The 21,597-nt window shown below is 36.9% G+C and overlaps 1 protein-coding gene across 1 annotated transcript in view; it reads right to left on the minus strand.

The window, feature by feature from the left end:
* CCDC138 (coiled-coil domain containing 138) overlaps positions 1 to 21,597 on the minus strand; it is a 148,344-nt gene that overhangs the window by 95,649 nt on the left and 31,098 nt on the right. Inside the window, exons 8-10 of the mRNA XM_080814221.1 lie at positions 14,271 to 14,348; positions 14,057 to 14,164; positions 9,120 to 9,284 (exon numbers count right to left, since the gene is read on the minus strand). Of these exons, the coding sequence (XP_080670347.1) occupies positions 9,120 to 9,284; positions 14,057 to 14,164; positions 14,271 to 14,348 (351 nt within the window). The remainder of the gene's footprint in view (positions 1 to 9,119; positions 9,285 to 14,056; positions 14,165 to 14,270; positions 14,349 to 21,597) is intronic.

A 21,597-nucleotide genomic window follows, 5' to 3' on the forward strand; every position in this document is an offset into this window, starting at 1 on the left:
ACTTATTATAGATCAATTTAACTTTTCTCTTTCTTCTTGAGTCATTTTTGATAGTTTCTGTCTCTCTAGGAATTTGTTAGTTATCTATTTTATTAATCTATAATTATTCGTAGTATTTCCTTATAAACCTATCTATAGGCTGATAATATATCCACTTTTATTCCCAATTTTAGTAATCTTGGAATGGCTTCTCTTCACTTGGCCAATCTAGCTAAAGGAAATATTGAAAGGGGTCCTCTAAGCAAAGAAAGAGCCTAAAAGTAACAGATCAGAAAGGAACAGAGACAATATACAGTAACAGTCACCTTACAGGCAATACAATGCCACTAAATTCATATCTTTCAATAGTCACCCTGAATGTAAATGGGCTAAATGCCCCAAATGACACAGGGTATCAGATTGGATTAAAAAAACAAAACAAAACAACAACAGAAGACCCATCAATAAACACTGTCTGCAAGACACTCATTTTAGACCCAAAGACACTTCCAGATTTAAAGTGAAGGGGTGGAAAACAATTTACCATGCTAATGGACATCAAAAGAAAGCTGGGGTAGTAATCATTTTATCAGATAAATTAGATTTGAAGCCAAAGACTATAATAAGAGATGAGGAAGAACAGTATATTGTACCTAAAGGGTCTATCCAGCAAGAAGATCTAACAATTTTAAATATCTATGCTCCTAACATGGTAGAAGCCAATTATATAAACCAATTAGTAAAAAACCAAAGAAACACATCAACAATAATACAATAATAGTAGGGGACTTTAACACCCCCCCCTCACTGAAATGGACAATCTAAGCAAAAGATCACCAAGGAAATACGGCTTTAAATGACACACTGGACCAGATGGACATCACAGATATAGTCAGAACATTCCATCCCAAAGCAACAGAATACACATGCTTCTTTAGGGCACATGGAACATTCTCCAGAATAGATCACATCCTGGTTCACAAATCAGGCCTCAACCAGTACCAAAGGACTGAGATCATTCCCTGCATATTTTCAGACCACAATGCTTTGAAACTAGAACTCAATCACAAGAGGAAAGCTGGAAAGAACTCAAACACATGGAGGCTAAAGAGCATCCTACTAAAGAATGACTGGGTTAACCAGGAAATTAAAGAAGAATTTAAAAAAATCATGGGAACAAATGATAATGAAAACACAACGGTTCAAAATCTGTGGGATGCAGCAAAGGTGGTCCTGAGAGGAAAGTATATAGCAATATGAGCCTTTCTCAAGAAACAAGAAAGGTCTCAAGTACACAACCTAACCCTGCACCTAAAGGAACTGGAGAAAGAACAACAAAGAAAGCCTAACCCCACCAGGATAAGAGAAATAGTAAAGATCAGAGACGAAATCAATGAAATAGAAACCAAAAGAACAGTAGAACAAATCAGTGAAATTAGGAGTTGGTTCTTTGAAAGAATTATTAAGATTGATAAACCCCAGGCCAGGCTTATGAAAAAGAAAAGAGAAACGACCCAAATTAATAAAATCATGAATGAAAGAGGAGAGATCACAACCAACACCAAAGAAATACACACAATTATAAGAACATAGCATGAGCAGCTATACGCCACCAAATTTGAATGTGGCGTGGAATGTGGAAGAAATGAATGCATTCCTAGAGACATATAAGCTACCAAAACTGAACTAGGAAGAAATAGAAAACCTGAACAGACCCATAACCAGCAAGGAAATTGAAGCAGTCATTAGCATCTCCCAACAAACAAGAGCCCAGGGCCAGATGGCTTCCCAAGGAAATTCTACCTGACATTTAAAGAAGTAATACCTGTTCTCCTGAAACTGTTCCAAAAAATAGAAATGGAAGGAAAATGTCCAAACTCATTTCATGAGGCCAGCATTACCTCGATCCCAAAACCAGACAAAGACCCTATCAAAAGAGAGAATTACAGACCAATATCCCTGATGAAGATGGATGCCAAAATTCTCACCAAAATTCTAGCCAGTTGGATCCAATAGTACATTAAAAGGATTATTCACCATGACCAAGTGGGATTTATCCCTGGGCTGCAAGGCTGGTTCAATATCCACAAATCAATCAATGTGATACAATACATTAATAAAAGAAAAAACAAGAACCATATGATCCTCTCAATAGATGCAGAAAAAGCATTTGACAAAGTACAGCATCCTTTCTTGATCAAAACTCTTCACAGTGTAGAGACAGAGGTTACATACCTCAGTATCATAAACGCTATCTACAAAATGCCCACCGCCAATATTATTCTCAGTGGGGAAAAACTGAGAGCTTCCCCTTTCAGGTCAGGAACACAGCAGGGATGTCCAGTGTCACCACGGCTATTCAACATAGTGCTAGAAATCCTAGCCTCAGCAATCAGACAAGAAAAAAGAATAAAAGGCCTCTGAATCAGCAAAGAAGTCAAACTGTCACTCTTTGCAGATGATATGATACTTTAGTGGAAAACCCAAAAGACTCCACCCCAAAACTGCTTTTTTACAAAGCTGTAATCATCATGACAGCATGGTACTGGTATCATCATGACAGCATGGTACTGGCACAAAAACAGACACATAGATCAATGGAACAAAATAGAGAGCCCAGAAATGTACCCTCAACCCTATGGTCAACTAATCTTTGACAAAACAGGAAAGAAAGTCTAATGGAAAAAAGTCTCTTCAACAAATGGTGTTGTGAAAAATGGAAAGCCACATGCAGAGGAATTAAACTAAACCACTTTGTTACCCTACATACAAAAACAAAGTCAAATGGATGAAAGACCTAAATGTGAGACAGGAATCCATCAAAACCCTAGAGGATGACACAGGCAGCAACCTTGTCAATGTCAGCCACAGCAACTTCTTCCTAGACATATCGCCAAAGGAAACCAAAGACAAAATAAACTATTGTGACTTCATCAAGATTAAAAGGTTTTGCACAGCAAAAGGAAAAAGTCAACAAAACCAAAAGACAACTGACAGAATGGGAGAAGATATCTGCAAATGAAATATCAGATAAAGGGCTAGTATCCAAAATCTAGAAAGAACTGCTCAAACTCAACACCCAAAGAACAAATATTAGAATTTATCAAACTCAAACACCCAAAGAACCAGTCAAGAAACGGGCAGAAGACATGAACAGACATTTCTCCAAAGAAGATATCCAAATGGCCAACAGACACATGAAAAAGGGCTCAACATCACTTGGCATCAGCGAAATACAAATCAAAACAATAATGAGATATCACCTCACACCAGTCAGGATGGCTAAAATTAACAAGTCAGGAAACGACAGGTGTTGGTGAAGATGCAGAGAAAGGGGAACCCTCCTACACTGTTGATGGGAATGCAAGCTGGCTCAGCCATTCTGGAAAACAGTATGGAGGTTTCAAAAAGTTGGAAATAGAGCTACCCTTCGACCCAGCAATTGCACTAGTGGGTATTTACTCCTAAGATACAAATGTAGTGATCTGAAGGGGCACCTGCACCTGAATGTTTATAGCAGCAATGTCCACAACAGCCAAACTATGGGAAGAGCCTAGATGTTCATCAACAAACAAATGGATAAAAGCAGATGTGGGGTGTGTGTGTGTGTGTGTGTGTGTGTATATACAATGCTTTGAAACCAGAACTATACACACACACATGCACACACAGTGGAATATTACGCAGTCATCAAAAAAAGAAATCTTGCCATGTGCAATGACATGGATGTTACTAGAGGGTATTATGCTAAACGAAATAAGCCAATCAAAGAAAAACAATTATCATATGATCTCACTGATATGTAGAATTTGAGAAACAAGGCAAAGGGTCATAGGAGAGGGAAATATGAAACAAGATGAAACTAGAGTGGGAGACAAACCATAAGACAATCTTTTTTTTTTTTTAAAGATTTATTTATTTATTTATCAGACAGACAGAGAGAGAGAGAGTATACAAGTAGGCAGAGCGACGTAGAGAGGGGAGCAGGCTCTTGGCTGAGCAGAGAGCCCGATGTGGGGCTCGATCCCAGGACCCTGAGGTCATGACCTGAGCCAAAGGCAGAGGCTTAACCCACTGAGCCACCCAGGTGCCCCAAACCATAAGACACTCTTAATCTCAGGAAACAAACTGAGGGTTGCTGGAGTGGAGGGGGATGGGAGGGATAGGGGAGTTGGGTGACAGACATTGGGGAGGGTATGTGCTACGGTGAGCACTGTGAATTGTGTAAGACTGATGAATCACAGACCCGTAACCCTGAAACAAATAATACATTATATGTTAATAAATCAGAAAAAAAAAAAAAAGGCATCCACATTGGTCAGGAAGAATTTAAACTGTCACTGAAGTTCCATCAAAACCTATTATAACTGATAAATGAATTCAGTAAAGTTGCAGGATAAAAAATTAATATACAGAAATTGGTTGCATTTCTATAAACTAATAAAAAAAAGAAGTGGCAGGAGAGATTAAGAAAACAATCCCATTTACAACTGCACCAAAAGGAATAAAATACCTAGGAATAAACTTAACCAAGGTGCTAAAAGACCTGTACTCTGAAAACTATAAAACAACGATGAAAGAAACTGAAGATGACACAAACAAATGGAAAGATATTCTGTGCTCATTTACTGTTGGAATTAAATACTGTTAAAATGTCTAAACATTCAACACAATCCCAATCAAAATACCAACAGCACTTTTCACTGAACTAGAACAAATAATCCTTAAATATGTATGGAACCACGAAAGACTCCAAATAGCAAAAACAATCTTGAGAAAGAAGAACAAAACTGGAGGTATCACAATCCCAGATGTCAAGATATACTATGAAGTTGTAGTAATCATAACAGTATGACAGAGACACAAAAATAGACACACAGATCAATGCAACAGAACAGAGAGTCCAGAACCCATGCTTACGTGGTCAACTAATCTATAAAAAAGGAGGAAAGAATATACAATGGGGAGGGGCACGTGGGTGGCTCAGTGGGTTAAAGCCTCTGCCTTTGGCTCAGGTCATGATCCCAGGGTCCTGAGATCAAGTCCCAAATCGGGCTCTCTCTGTTCAGCAGGAAGCCTGCCTCCTCCTCTCGCTCTCTCTCTCTCTGCCTACTTGTGATCTCTGTCTGTCAAATAAATAAATAAAATCTTAAAAAAAAAAAAAAAAGAATATACAATGGGGAAAGAAAGTCTGTTCAGTTATTGGTGTTGGGAAAACTGGACAGCTATGTAAAAGAATGAAACTGGACCACACCCTTACACCATACATAAAAATTAACTCAAAATGGATTGAAGACACAAATGTGAGATCAAAGACCTGAAATCATAAAACTCCTAGAAGAAAACAATGGCAATAATCTCTTGGACATCAGCTTCAGTAACATTTTTCTACATGTCTCCTCAGACAAGAGCAACAAAAGCAAAAATAAACTATCTGGACTACACCAGAATAAAAAGCTTTTGTATAACAAAGGAAACCATCCACAAAACAAAAAGCGACCTACTGAAAGGAAGAAGGTATGCGCAAATGATATACATAACCCAATATCAAAAAAACCCAAACAATCTGATTAAAAATGGGAAGTGAACCCGAATAGGTATTTTTCCAAAGACATACTGATGTCCAACAGAAGACAACAGCCCAACTGATGAAAAAATGCTCAACTTCACTGATGATCAGGGAAATGTAAATCAAAACCATAATGAGGTATTACCTCACACCTGTCAGAATGGCTATTATCAAAGATAAGAAATAACAAGTGTTGGCAAGGTAGGAAGAAAAGGGAACCCTCATATACTGTTGATGGGGATATATTGCCAGTATGGAAAACAGTATGGATGTTCCTCAAAAAATCAAAAAAGAAGTACCATATGATCAAGTAATTCTACTACTAGGTATTTATCCCCCCCCCCCAAAAAAATACATATGCATTCAAAAAGATAGGTGCACCTGTGTTTACTGCAGCATTAATTAAAATAGCCAAGATATGGAAGCAACCCAAGTGTCCATCAATAGAGGAATGAATAAAGAACATAATGGTTATGTTAATATACAATGGAATATTACCCAGCCATAAAAAAGAATGGGATCTTGCCATTTGCAACAACATGGATGACCCCGAGGAGTCCATTTCATTTATATGACCTCATTTCTTTGTGGAATCCAAAAAATAAAGGAATAAACAAATGAATGAACAAATGGACAGACCCTTATGTACAGACAACAAATGGTGATTGCCAGAAAGGAGGTGGGCTGGAGAATGGGTGAAACAAAAAAAAGGATTAAGCGGTATAAACTTCCAGTTAGAAAATAAATAAGTCACAGGGATGAAAACACAGTATAGGGAATACAGTCAATAATACTGTAATAACATATAGGGACAGATGGAGACTACACTTACGGTGAGCACTGAGTAATGTAAAGAATTGTTTGGTCAAAATGCTGCACTACCTAAAACTAGTAATACCGAACATTAATTATACTTATAAAACAATACGAGCAACTATATAATCTATTTTAACACAAAGAAGAATTTTCTACACACAAAAAAGAATTTTCAGGTATCGCCCATAAATGCTCAATTCACAAAAATTTATTTGAGCTCCTAAAACCTACAAAGGAAAACTGAGGTCATAGAGAGGGAGTTAAGATAATATCCCCTGTCTCTGAGAATCTTTCAGCTTCCTACAAAAGAGGAAAAAGACAAAGATGAACATAGAGAACAGTCTCATTCTGTATTTTTAAAAAAACCTGATTTTTAAAAAACCAAACGTATTTTATTGTGAAACCCTTCAAAATTAGAGCCATTAAAGGCAGGCCAAGACAGGGATGCTATTTACTATCACCTCTATTATTTACCTTCTTCTGGAAGGACTGACTACATAAAGCAATAGAAAAACCCTGTCTTTTATATATATGAACTTGCAAAATTGATGAGAAAATGGAATAAAATGTGTGACATTGAAAAGCAGGCAATGTTTTCATTAATTCTAAATAATGTGCACTTAACTAGAAAACATAAGAAAAACATTTTTTTAAATTATCAGAACTAATGATTTCAGTGAACTGTCCAGTTGCTAAAAATATAAAAATCTTCCAAATACTAACAATATCCAATTTTAGAGAATGGGAAAAAAGTCATATTCATAATACCAAAAAAATTTCCAAACCTAGTAAACCAAATGAAAAAGAAAACATGCAAAATACACATGTATAAAAATATACACTTCATTTAAGACCATGAAAAACTATATAAAATGAGGGATGGGAAAATTTATTATAAAGATACCAATTCTTAATTAATCCAAAAATTAAACGCAGTAACAAGAAAATATAAAAAGCCTTTTAAAAATTATATTAAAATGAGTATTTTAGACAATTACAGATTTCTTCTAAGAATAACCAGAAACTTCCCTGCTTATGTATAAGCTATATTAAAGTCAGAATTAATCAGAACACTGCAGTAGTAGTACAGGAACATACAGATCAATGGAACAGAATAGTAACTAAAAAAAAATAGACCCAACCTCATAAATACATTTCATATACAATATGTATTTCACATACATTTCAAATCAATGAGTAAAACAGGAGTTACTCCACAAAGACAACTTGCTTACCATTTAAAAAATGAAAGTGTATCTCTACTATTACATCAAAATATATCATAGATGAATTAAATATTTCAAAGTTAACCATGAAAAAATAAAAAGCCTAGAAACAAAAAATACAAAGATAAAGATTTTCCAAATGTCAGGGCAAGAGAAGTAGGTCTACTTTAACACTGATAGGGTGGTAGAAATAAAAGAAATGGTATGAGTTTAACTACATAAAAATGTAAAACTTTTATATAACATAGAATACTAGTATGGAATCTCCAGGCACAGTGAACTAACAAAAAAATAATCTTGAAAAAGAACAAAGTTGAAGGTCTTAAACTTTCTAATTTCAACCTTGCTACAAAGCTACAGTAATTAAGAGAGTATGGTATTTGCATAAAGAGAAATATACAGACCAATGGAACAGAGAGTCCAGAAATAAGACCTCACATACTTGGTGAAATGATGTTTTTCAAGGGTGCCAATATTACTCAATGGGGAAAAAGATGATCTCTTCAATAAATGGTGGTGGGAAAACCAGATATCCACATGTGAAAAATGAAGTTAGACCCTTATCCTGTACCAGAAACAAAAAACTGAAAACTAAATGAAGGAAAGACTTAAATATAACTAAAACCAAATAATTTCTAGAAGCATTACTTGGCTTATGGTCCTTTTACTCCATCTTCAAAGCCAGCAAGCATGGGCTGAGTCTCTGGCCTGCTTTTCTGCTCTTTTGTCTGGTTAAAAGCTCACAGGATTACTGGACCTACCCAGACCATTCTGGTCAATCTCTAGTGGAAGGTCAGCTGATTAGCAGCTGTAACTCACTTCTGCCACAGAACATAAGATATGGGGATTAGGATATGAACATCTTGAAGGCCATTATGCTGCCAAGCAGAAAATGCATTTAGAAGAAACATTTTAGGTACGTGTGAAAACTGGAAATAATTTTCTAAAATGGAACCCTGGCCAATATTTAACAATTACAAAATTATTTCTGAAAACATTAAACCAAACATTAGATGTCTACTCTTAGCAGTTTTAATATATTTCTTGCAGAATATAATTGTCAACCTCTAATGACCACATACACTAACTAGAAATCATGAGTACCAATATCCAAATTAATGTCTGTAACTTAAGAAAATGGTTACTTCTTTTTGTTAATGAGAAGCCCTTGCAAATACTTCCTATCCCTTCATGACAAAAGACAAAACAAAATTATTTTAGTGGAATTTGAGTCTTAAAATAATGTGTTTTCAGGAATTCCATCACTGATCATTTGCCTAAATAGTATAAAATTATTGTTGCCATTTTTAGAGTTAAGTTCTTAATTTCTAGTCTCTATTTTTAAAAAGAAATTTCAAATAAAAGTATGAATTAATTTTAATTAAGTCTGGAATGAATCTTTTTAGAACTATTGGTATGGTCAATTTTCTACCAAAAAGACTTTCAATATTTTTTTCTCTTATAACACATAAAACAGGCTTTCCAGTAGTAATCTTCATGAATCATATATATCAAACCAAAAAACAAACCTTTATACACTTCTCCTGAATATCATTTCTCTGAGAAGCAAATCGGAGTAGCGGCTTTTCACCATCCATTCCAGATTCTTCTCTTTTTATTTTACTAAGGTGATGATCTGAAATCCAATCCATGAAGACAGTTAAAAGTTCATAAACTTGTGCATTAAGTGGTACCTATAGGTAAAAAAGTAAATCAAACATTTATTTCTATCCATAACCTCAAAATTTTAAGAGCAAGTTTTAAATTTAGGGATCACAAAATAATTTACCTAATGGTCACTAAAATATGCACTGAATGAAAAAGCTTCCCCAAACAAAGGAAATTCCAAATCAAACATCTCCACTTAACATAAGAAACATGTTAAAGGATGCCTAAGAAAGGAGAGAAAACCCATCTTAAAAAGGAAATTGAGGACTGACTGGGTGGCTCAGTTGGTTAGGCATCTGACTCTTGATCTTAGCTCAGGTCTTGATCCTCAGAGTTGTGAGTTCAAGCCCTGTACTGGACTCCATCAAGAGCGTGGAGCCTACTTGGAAGGAAGGAAGGGAGGAAGGAAGGAAGGAAGGAAGGAAGGATAAAAGGGAAAGGAAACTGAAGGATGCCTGGATGGCTTAGTCCATTAAGCATCTGCCTTCAGGGTCCTGGGATCAAGCCCCACGTCAGGCTCCCTGCTCAGCAGAGAGCCTGCTTCTCCCTCTGAATGCTGCAGCCCCTGCTTGTGCTCTCTCTCTCTCTAAAAAATAAATAAAATCTTAAAAAAAAAAAAAAAAAAGGAAATTCAAAGAACTGAGCCTTATTGCCAAAAAAAAAAAAAAAAAAGAATTTTCATAAAAATTCTTTATCCAAGTTTGATAACAGAAAAGTAAAATTAGCCTTAACTCAGGAGCATGAACCACCATAACGAAGATTTTAACAAGTTTAAAGGTTTAGAAAGTTAAACAATTTCTACCATGGAACTTCATATTTTCTTCTTCCCAAAGAAGTTTTTTTTTTCTTTTTCTTTATAGCATTCTATAAACAGAATATGAAACATTTCCTGGAAATCCTGCTCTCTCAGAGTCCATCAAAATGGGAGATGAAGAATAAGAAAAAAATTCCATAAAAATATATAAATTCAATTACACTGATTTTAGTATTCCTTCAAATAACTTTTAGTCAATTTCATTCTACATTTATCACACATCTACCTTAAACAGGGAACTATGTTACACTTAGTTTCTAAGAAATCTGAAAAGACAGAACTATAAAAGCAAATAAACAAAAAGGTAACATTAACCAGACAGCAATCCATAAAATCAAAATCAGATTATTAAAAACAGAGTTGCATTATTCTGGACAAGGATAATATTTTAATTTATAATTTATATTAAATTTAACTGACATATATTGTTAGTTTCAGAGGTAGAATTCAATGACTCCTGAGTAATATGCCATTGTATATACATACCACATCTGCTTTATCCATTCATCTGGAATTGGACATCTAGACTCCTTCCATAGTTTGGCTATTGTGGACATTGCTGCTAGGAACATTGGGGTGCATGTGCCCCTTCAAATCACTATTTTTGCATCCTTTGGATCAATACCTAAAAGTGCAATTGCCAGGTCATAGGGCAGCTCTATTTTTAATTTTTTGAGGAACCTCCATACTGTTTTCCAGAGTGGCTGCACCAGCTGCATTCCTACCAACAGTGCAGGAGGCTTCTCCTTTCTCTGTATCCTCGCCAACATCTGTTGTTTCCTAACTTGTTCATTTTAGCCATTCTCACTGGCATGAGGTGGTATCTCATTGTGGTTTTGATTTCTATTTCCCTGGTGCTGAGTGATATTGAGCCATTTTTTTCATGTGTCTGATGGCAATTTGTATGTTTTCTTTGGAAAAATGTCTGTTCATGTCTTCTGCCCATTTCTTGACTGGATTTTTGGTTTTTTGGGTATTGAGCTTGGTAAGATCTTTCTAGATTTTGGACACTAGCCCTTTATCTGATAGGCCATTTGCAAATATCTTCTCCCATTCTGTAGGCTGCCTTTTTTAGTTTTGCTGACTGTGTCCTTTGCAGTGGAGAAGCTTTTCATCTTGATAAAGTCCCAATAGTTTTGCTTTTGTTTCTCTTGCGTTTGGAGACATGTCTAGCAAGAAGTTATTACAGCAAAGGTCGAAGAGGTTACTGCCTGTGTTGTCCTCTAGGATTCTGATGCATTCCTGTCTCACATTTACATCTTTCAACCATTCTGAGTTTATTTTTGTGTATGGTGTAAGTAAGTGGTTCAGTTTCATTCTTCTGCATGTGGCTGTCCAATTTTCCCAACACCATTTGTTGAAGATATGGTCTTTTTTCCATGGTATATTCTTTCCTATTTGTTGATGATTAGTTGACCATAGAGTTGAGGGTCCATTTCTGGATTCTCTATTCTCCTCCACTGATCTGTGTCTTGTTTTTCTGCCAGTACCATACAGTCTTAATGACTAAAGCTTTGTAATACAGCTTGAAGTCCAGAATTGTGAAGCCTCCAGCTTTGGTTTTCTTTTTTAACATTCCTCTGGCCATTTGGGGTCTTTTCTGCTTCCAAACAAATTTTAGGATTGTTCTGAACAGGGGTAATTCTAACCTGTTTTCTTCAAATAGAAACTTTAGATAATAACTTCATTCATCTTAAGTACTAAGTATAAAGGCATCCCCTTTAATAAAACATGGAATGTTGTATGACAGGAAGAAGGTGAGGGTAGGGATAGTGAAATATTTTCATTTACAACCACCAAAAAAATTTCTATACATATGTGTTACCTGGCAGGAGGCAGTGGCAGGCCAAAGCTGGCCCTATTTGTACACAAAATCATAGGTCCAGGCCAGGAGAGAAGGTAGACCTTGGGTTTGGAGCCCTCAGGAAAGATGTGCAGGTTGGTGTTGATGCCCTTGCTATGGTCCCCTCCACCCACCCGGATGGAAACCCTGAGGGCCTGGGCCAGCAGGATGGTGTGGATGTGGTTATTGTCCCTGTACATGACCTCTACCTCCTGGTGGCAGAACTCCTTGACAGTCTGCCCACTCTCAATGGGCACATCTCACACTACAGGTAGCCTGAGGTAAGCAGTTGCAGAGAGACTAACAGGAAGTCCAAGGTCCTCTAGTTGCTGAAGGAGGCCAACAGGCTGACTACTGAGGTATGCTTCTCCATCTGCTCAATCAGGTCTGTAAAACGTGGGTGGAAATGTTTAAACTGCGAACTCAGTAAAGGCCCAGGAGACGAGGTCCTCTTTGATCTCGCCAGACACAGGCTTGAATTGCTAAACTCCTTGCTCACATTTAGCAGCACCTCCAGGTGCGAGCATCCAGAAGTGCAAGAGAAGCAGTTTACATAAAGCCTGGTCTTACAGATGTACAAGAACTTCTGGTAAAGATGCTCAGTCTTCTGTTGACAGATGTCATCCTCAGCGTACTCCCTGTACAGAATGTCAGCTCCAACAGCTCCAAGAACAGAGGGTTCTGCACAGCAATCTTTTATTGAATTTGGTCCTGCTGAGCCATGGTATCTTCATCATAGGCCAGCCAGACAGTTAACACCTTTAGAGTCACACTGCCCAATGGTGGCTCCAGATTTTGTTACTGAGATTCCTCCACAACTATCTTTAAATGATGCTGTATTCCTACTTTATGAAAAGAACTAGAGGATTTATCAAAATTATTAACAGCCTACAGTGAGGTATCACTAGCCACCCATTGAAAAGGTCAAAATGAAAAGGAGTGAAAATACCAAATGTTGGCATAGTTGTGGAGTAACTAACATTCAAACATTGCTAGTAAGAGTATAAAATGGTATAACTGCTTCGGAAAATGGGCAGTTTCACAAAAAGTCAAGTATCTATGACTCAGAAATTCCAGTCTTGGTTTTATTTCCAAGGGGAATGAAAACATCTGTCCGCTAAAAGCTTTGTACATAGAGGCTTTTTTCATAATAGACAAAAGGTAGGAATAACCCAGGTGTCTATTAAAAGAAGAATGGATAAGCAAATTGTGATCTATTCATATAGTGGAATACCACCAAGCAATAGAGGAACAAACTACTGATATACCCAATGTCATGATGAGCAAAATAAGTCTTACATAAATGAGTGCATACTATACAACCCCACTGACTGAAGTTCTAAAGTAGTTCTAAATTAGTTCTAAAATAGTTCTAAGTTCTAAAATAGTTCTAAAATTAATTTATGGTGATAGAAATCAGATTAACAGCTACCTCTAGCAGGGAAGAACTGAGAAGGGACATAAAGGGAACTTTCTACGGTGATGGAAATGTTCCATATCTAGTTGCAGGTTACATGAATATAGGCATTTTTCAAAACTGACTAAGCTATATACTTAACGGTCTCTACATTATATTACTGTATGTAATTTATACCTCAAAGTAAAAAGTCCTTAGAAAAAATTAGTAAATAAAGCCCATTCAGGCATGGATTGCAGTCTTGAGAGAAGACATGGAAAGCTTGTGGAATCTTAAAACACAATGAAAAACAAAGCTCTTATTAGGCTTAAGGTCTGTGCCTGACACACTTGTTTTGCTTTTGTAAATAAAAGCATATTAGAAATATTATACAGGGACGCCTGGGTGGCTCAGTTGGTTGGGCGGCTGCCTTCGGCTCAGGTCATGATCCCGGCGTCCTGGGATCGAGTCCCGCATCGGGCTCCTTGCTCAGCAGGGAGCCTGCTTCTCCCTCTGCCTCTGCCTGCCACTCTGTCTGCCTGTGTTCACTCTCTCTGACAAATAAATAAAATAAAATCTTTAAAAAAAAAAAAAAAAAAAAAGAAATATTATACAGATATTTCTCTGTAAAGGAATTATTATGGTAAACCCTTTCATACCAAAACGATGTTTGCCAAAAATAGATTCAAGAACAAAGAGAAAATGTCTTTGTTTTCTATTGGAGAAATTTTCAATCGTATCATACCTTGTGAGTTTTTGAGACTGGTACTTTATCTTGTTTTAAACTTTTCGTTTCATTAGCAGCATGTGAATTTCCTTTCAGTCTCTGTATTGTCATAAACTCATACTTCCTCTGCAACAGTACATGTCCATGAGTTAAAATACAATTGTATTAAAGGTGAGAAAATCCAAAAGCAATCATTTAAAATTCACTTGTATCAAAAGAGCAGGCAACTTACCTGTAAATTATCTAAACGAGCTTGAACTCTCTTAGCCTGAATCTCCATCTTCTTGTTTTCTTCACTTACTTCATTTAACTAAAGTGAGAAAACATTAAATACTTCAATATAAAACTTAAGCTGATTTCATACTAAAGGTTTCACAAATATATTATCTAGTCTATATAACCAAACAGTGTAACAAAACAGAGGCAGCATTCATAATTAAAGAAGATCACTGCTCATAGTAATAAGACTTAAGGAAATCATTTTGAAATTTATAAAAATAGTGTATCAACAGGATATTGTATGACAATTATACTTTAATAAAAAAATAAAAAATTTTAATTTAAAAAAATAGCTAAAATCATCATTTGTCCCTAAAGTACTAATAGTATCTAAGTTTAACTTCATTCTATTTGCAAGTCTCTTGACATCTTACAAGTATATGTTTTAATGGGAAATGTCTTTTTTTTTTTTTAAGATTTTATTTATTTATTTGACAGAGAGAGAGAGAGATCACAAGTAGGCAGAGAGGTAGGGAGAAAGAGAGGGGAAAGCAGGCTCCCCACTGAACAGAGAGCCCAATGTGGGGCTCAATCCCAGGACCTTGAGATCATGACCTGAGCTGAAAGCAGAGGCTTAACCCACTGAGCCACCCAGGCGCCCCTGGGAAATGTCTTTAAATCGAACTTTTTATGTATGTATAGAAAAGTATACAAATCATTAAATATGCAGTGTAATGAATTATTGAAATTGGATTAAATATATAAATTTGGGAAGAAATGACATGTTTACAAAGATTAAGTCTTCATATTTATGAACATACCAGCATTCCATTTATTTATTTTCTCTTATTTATTTCCTCTTAAATGTTTTATACTTTTCAGTATATGTGTTAGTTATAAATTTATTAATCTTTCTTTTAAATTTATTCCTGGATAGCTATGCTTTTTGATGCTATTATCTGCGGTATCGTTCAATAAACAACACTATTTGATTACTGTTGGCATATAAAAATACACTTGATTTTTGTGTATTGAATTCACATCCAAGGATTCTCCTACATTTGCTTTATTCTACTAACTTGTTTGTATATTTATTTGGATACCTGTGTATACAGTTACATAATCATGTTATCAGTAGATAATTCTTACTTCTTCCTTTCCAATCCTTATTTCCTATTTTTTCCCCTATTGCACTGACTAGTACAGTGTTCAATAGAAACAGTAACAGTGAGGGGCGCCTGAAAGGCTCAGTGGGTTAAGCCTCTCTGCCTTCGGCCCAGGTCATAATCTCAGGGTACTGGGATTGACCCCTGCATTGGGCTCTCTGCTTAGCAGAGAGCCTGCCTCTCTGCCTACTTGTGATCTCTGTTAATCAAATAAATAAATAAAAATCTTAAAAAAAAAAAAAAGAAAAGAAAAGAAACAGTAATAGTGAGCATGCTTGCTTCCTTCTGATTTTAGAGGGAAAACAATAACTTGAGTATGATTTTGTTGTTGGGGTTTTTTTTTTTTGCAGCTACCTTATCACATTTAAATTCTCTTTTATTACTAGTATCATGAGTTAGTGCTGAATTTTATTATCAATAGAAATAATATGATTTTTCTTTTATCAAATGTTAACTTTCAAATAATAAACCATAATTTCCAGATGATAAACTTTGTTTTCCTGTACTAAATCCACTGAGTTATATTATTCTTATGTATTGCTAGATTCAGTTTGCTAATATTTACAATTTTTGCATCTATATTCCCATGCAACTAGCTTGAATATTTCTTTTCCTGTAATAATCTTGATACATTTAGTTTCAAGGTTATCCTGGCCTCATACAAGGAAGGTTTTTCTCTTTTTGTATTTATATTTAAGGTATGTGATGTTTCCTCCTTAAAGTCATAAGTCTTACTGCTCCTTCTTTTATCTTTATCTAATATTTTCAGCAGTCTTAAATCAATGTTCTCATGTATGGTTTTCCTCAACATTTATCCTGCTTAGGCTTAAAATAATTTATTGTTTTTACAAGTTTTGGATAATACATGGCCATTTCTCTTCACATATTTTGTTTTTGTCCTATGATCTCTTTTTGAACTCCCATGTTAAAAATTTTAACTGAACATATCTCTTTTATAAATTTGTTTATTCTTTCTCAATTCAATGTTTTTATTTCAAAACTTTTTAGGAATCATTAGGAAATTATTTTATTTCAAAACTTTTTAGGATCATTAGGAAATGATCTTCCAGTTCATTAATCCTGTATTCTGCTGCGTCTCATCTGCTATTAAACCCATTCGATAGAGTTCTGAAATTCAATTAGTGCATTTTTAAGTTTCAGAATTTCATTTTAATTCCTTTTTATAAATTCTCCTTCTCTAATGAAGTTCCCAATCTTTTTTTTCTACTTTCTTGAACATATTAATCATTATTTTAAAGTCACTGCCTACTAGGTCCAATATCTTGATCATTGCTAGGTATATTCATATTGTCTTGGGCATTTTTGTTCTCTTTATATGAGTTATGTGATTCTGTCTTTTTATAATTTTTCTTAAATTCTAGTTAGTTAACATGCAGTTCAATATCGGTTTCATGAGTAGAATACAGTGATTCATGTGATTCTTTTAATGTAATGATTAATTTTGTATAGAATGAAAAGGAAAATTTATAAATTTTGTACATAATTATTTCCTTTCAGAGAGGGCTCATTCTTTTCTTTGCTAGATACCCCAAATGGGGACTGATTACCTTACTCTAAACAGGAGCTGAGATCAGTTAAGACCAAATTTCAGCTTGAGGAGGGTTCCATATCTATAATTTGCCTCTTCCTAGGATGCAACCCTGATCCTTTCAAATGAAAGCCTATGGTATTCACAAGGACCCTAAAGCCTGATGAGTCCTGAATATTAATCCTTGACTCCTCAGCTTGGCAAGACTTAATGGAAATTGTTTTATTATTATCATCATTATTGTTATTATTGCAGACTTACTTATGTTCAATGCTACCATAAGTTACTATGCAAGTCAGTCACAGAGATAACTTACCTTTTTATTTAGCAATTTTGAAATACAGTTAAGCTTTGAAGCATGCAGGGGTGATGGTCATCGACCCCTGGGCAATAAAAAATTCACATAGAACTTTTCACTCCCCAAAACACTTTACTAGTAGCTTACTGTTGCCAAGGAACCTTAGTGATAACATAAACAGTCAATTAACACATACTTTTTTTTCTTTTTTCTTTTTTTTATTAATTTCTTTTCAGCGTAACAGAATTCATTGTTTATGCACCACACCCAGTGCTCCATGCCATACATGCTCTCCATAATACCCACCACCAGGCTCCCCCAACCTCCCACCCCACAACCCCTTCAAAATCCTCAGATTGTTTCTTAGAGTCCACAGTCTCTCATGGTTCATCTCCCCCTCCAATTTCCCCCAACTCCCTTCTCCCCTCCATCTCCCAACCTCCTCCATGTTATTCCTTATGTTCCACAAATAAGCAAAACCATATGATAATTGACTCTCTCTGCTTGACTTATTTCACTCAGCATAATCTCTTCCAGTCCTGTCCATGTTGCTACAAAAGTTGGGTATTCATCCTTTCTGCTGGAGGCATAATACTCCATAGTGTATATGGACCACATCTTCCTTATCCATTCATCCGTTGAAGGGCATCTTGGTTCTTTCCACAGTTTGGCGACTGTGGCCATTGCTGCTATAAATACTGGGGTACAGATGGCCCTTCTTTTCACTACATCTGTATCTTTGGGGTAAATACCAGTACTGCAATTGCAGGGTCATAGGGAAGCTCTATTTTTAATTTCTTATGGAAGCTCCACTGTTCTCTAAAGTGGCTACACCAACTTGCATTCCCACCAACAGTGTAGGAGGGTTCCCCTTTCTCCACATCCTCTCCAACACACGTTGTTTCCTGTCTTGCTAATTTTGGCCATTCTAACTGGTGTAAGGTGGTATCTCAATGTAACACATACTTGTTATGTTATATGTATTATATACAATGTTCTTATATTGAAGTAGGCTGGAGAAAACAAAAAGTTATTAGGAAAATCATAAGGAGAGACATTCCGAGATGGCAGAGGAGGAGATCTTAGTTTTGTCTGGTCCCAGGAATTCAGCTAGAGAGCTATCAAATCATTCGGAACTCCTGTGAACTGAACCAGAGCTCTAAGAAAAGAATTGCTGTAATTCTACAAACAGAAAAGCAACTATTTTCTGCAAGGTAGGAGGTGTGGCAAAGTGAATCCTAGGCAATATATTGGAAGATAAGCCACGAGAATAGGGAGCAACAGAGAGCCGACTACCAGAAAGTAATATAGTAGTGGGGCACAAAATCAGAACTTTCAGAAGTCTGCTCTGGGGTGGGGCAGCCCTGTCTGAAAGGTACTCAGGTGGCCAAGCAGGGAGGAATCCTAGGTGGGACAGTGTGCTCTCAGGATCCCAGGGGTAACAGAAAGAACAGGGGTATGTGAGTGCAGCAGAGTTCCCAGGCATCAGAGAGGAAAAGCCAGCTGCAATCAGTAAGCCCAGGAGTGGACTTTCAGAACAGTGTTGCCATAAATCACAATCTGCAGAACATCTGGACAACCTCTCTCTGAGCAGGGAACCAGCAAATAAATGGCAGAACTTCAAGGAGACAACCCTCCTTCCCCAGAAGGAATGGTACAGGTACACACCACAGAAGTCTGCAGGGTTTGGAGACTTGAAGCAGAGTCACATGCCTGAAACAGAAATGCTCGGTCACAGTTTAGGTGAGCAAGGAGTGCAGAGACTAGGGACACAGGAATGGTTGACTGCTTCTCCCCAAGGGCACACTGAGGAGTGGGGGTGGTGTGGGGCGGTGGGGCATGAGCTTTCAGCTCTGTGGCTGGAAATCGGGAGGCCGCCATTTCCATTCTCAATCTCTAAAGCAGCACAGAAAGCCTTCAGGGAACAAAAGCAACACAGAGTAATCCAGGGCCAATTACATATCCTGACTCCTGACATGGGGCAGTGCAGTCCCTCCTGGGGCAAAGACACCTGAGAATCAGTGCAATAGCCCCCTCCCCCAGAAGATCAGCAAGACCATCCAGTTATGACCAAGTTTACCTATTATCCAGTGCTAGGGGAAAACAGTATATAGAATTCATGGTTTTTTCCTCATGGTTAGTCTTCCAAATTCAATATTTCTTTTCTCTCTCCTTTTCAACCAATTTCTTATTTTATCAACTCTTTTTTTTTCTTTTTTTATTTTCATTTTTACAGTTACATTCTATCCTTTCATTGTATTTAATTTCATTTTTGTATATACATAAGTTTTTCCTTTTTTACAATTTTGGGACCTAGTTTTTTTTTTTTTAAGATTGTATTTATTTATTTGACAGAGAAAGAGTGAGCACACAAGCAGGCAGAGCAGCAGAGGGAGAGGGAAAAGCAGACTCCCCAATGAGTAGGGAGCCCAATGTGGGGCTCGATCCAAGGACCCTGAGATCATGACCTGAGCCAAACAAAGACATTTAACCGACCGAGCCAGCCAGGTGTCCCTTTTGTGTGTGCGTGTGTGTGTGTGTGTGTTTTAAAGATTTCACTTATTTGTCGAGAGAGAGAGAGAGAACAAGCAGGGGGAGCGGCAGGCAGAGGGAGAAGCAGGAACCCCACTGAGCAAGGAGCCCAATGGGGGTCACTTGGATCATGACCTGAGCCAAAGGCAGATGTTTAACCGACTGAGCACTCAGGTGTCCCAGGATCTAGTTTTCCAACTAAGAGACCAAACTACATACAGGATCCAATGTATTGCTCTGTTCTGTTCACCTGTCTAATTATATTCTCTCCCATTTATTTATTTATTTTTTTAAAAAATTTTTTTCGGTTTTGGGGCTCTTCTGATTTGTTTAGTGTGTATTTACCTGGGGTCACTGTTGCCATTTTAGTATTTTTGTTCTCTCACTGATCTATTCTCTGGACAGAATAACAAGACGGAAAAACTCACCTCAAAAGAAAGAAGAAGAAGTAGTTCTGCCAGGAACCTAATCAGTATGTATATAAGTAAGATACTGGTACTACAGTTCAGAATAACAATTATAAATATACTAGCTTGCCTTGAAAAAAGCATAGAAGACACTACAGAATCCCTGCCAGGAAGAATAAAAAAACTAAAATTTGAGATGCAATAAAAAATGTAGGCTCTAGGGATGCCCAGGTGGCTCAGTTGGTTAAGCATCTGCCTTCAGCTCAGGTCATGATTCCAGAATCCTGAAACCGAGTCGCAAACTAGGTTCCTTGCTCAGCGGGGGGCCTGCTTCTCCCTCTGACTGCTGATCCCCTGCTTGTGCTGTCTCTCTGACAAATAAATATATAAAATTGTAAAAAAAAAAAAAAAAAAATGGAGGCTCTACTGCTAGGGTGAATGACACAGAAGACAGAATTAGTGATACAGAAGACAAAATGATGGAGAATAAAGAAGCTGAGAAAAAGTGAGATAAACAACTACTGGATCACAAGGGAGAATTCAAGACATCAGTGATATCATAAAGCGAAACAATTATTAGAATAATTGAGATTACAGAAAAAGAGGAAAGGGGAGGAGGAAAAAGGTATACCTGAGCAAATTATACCTGAGAGCTTCCCTAATCTGGGGAGGGAAACAGGCATTCTAGTCCAGGAGGCACCGAGAGTCCCCTCAAAATCATTAAAAATAGGTCAACACCTCGAAATATAATAGTGAAGCTTCCAAATCTTAAGACAAAGAAAATCCTGAAAGCAGCTCGGGACAAGAGCTTGGTAACCTACAAGGGTAGAAACATTAGAATGGCAGCAGATCTATCCACAGAGATGTGGCAGGCCAGAAAGGACTGGCATGACATATTCAGGGTGCTGAATGAGAAAAATATGCAGCCAAAAATACTTTACCAGCAGGCTGCCATTCAAAACAAGAAGAAATAAAAAGCTTCCAGGACAAAGAGAAACTAAAAGAATTTGTGATCACTAAACCAGCCCTACAAGAAGTATTTATTAAAGGGGCTCCATTAAGCAAAAAGAGCCTGAAAGTAACACACACCAGAAAGGACCAACACAATATACAGAAACTGTAACTTTACAGGTAATACAATAGCACTAAATTCAAATCTTTCCATAGTTTCTTGGAATGTAAATGGGCTAAATGCCCCAATCAAAAGACACAGGGTATCAGACTGGATAAAAAAGCAGGACCAGGGAGCCTGGGTGGCTCAGTCAGTCTGCCTTTGGTTCAGGTCATGATCCTGAGACCCTGGGATCAAGCCCCACATCAGGCTCCTTGGTCAGTGGGAAGCCTGCTTCCCCTTCTTCTGCCTCCCACTCCCCCTGCTTGTCCTCTCT

The sequence above is a fragment of the Martes martes genome (genome assembly GCF_963455335.1).
Source record: "Martes martes genome assembly, chromosome: 9".
Classification (NCBI taxonomy): Eukaryota; Metazoa; Chordata; class Mammalia; order Carnivora; family Mustelidae; genus Martes; species Martes martes.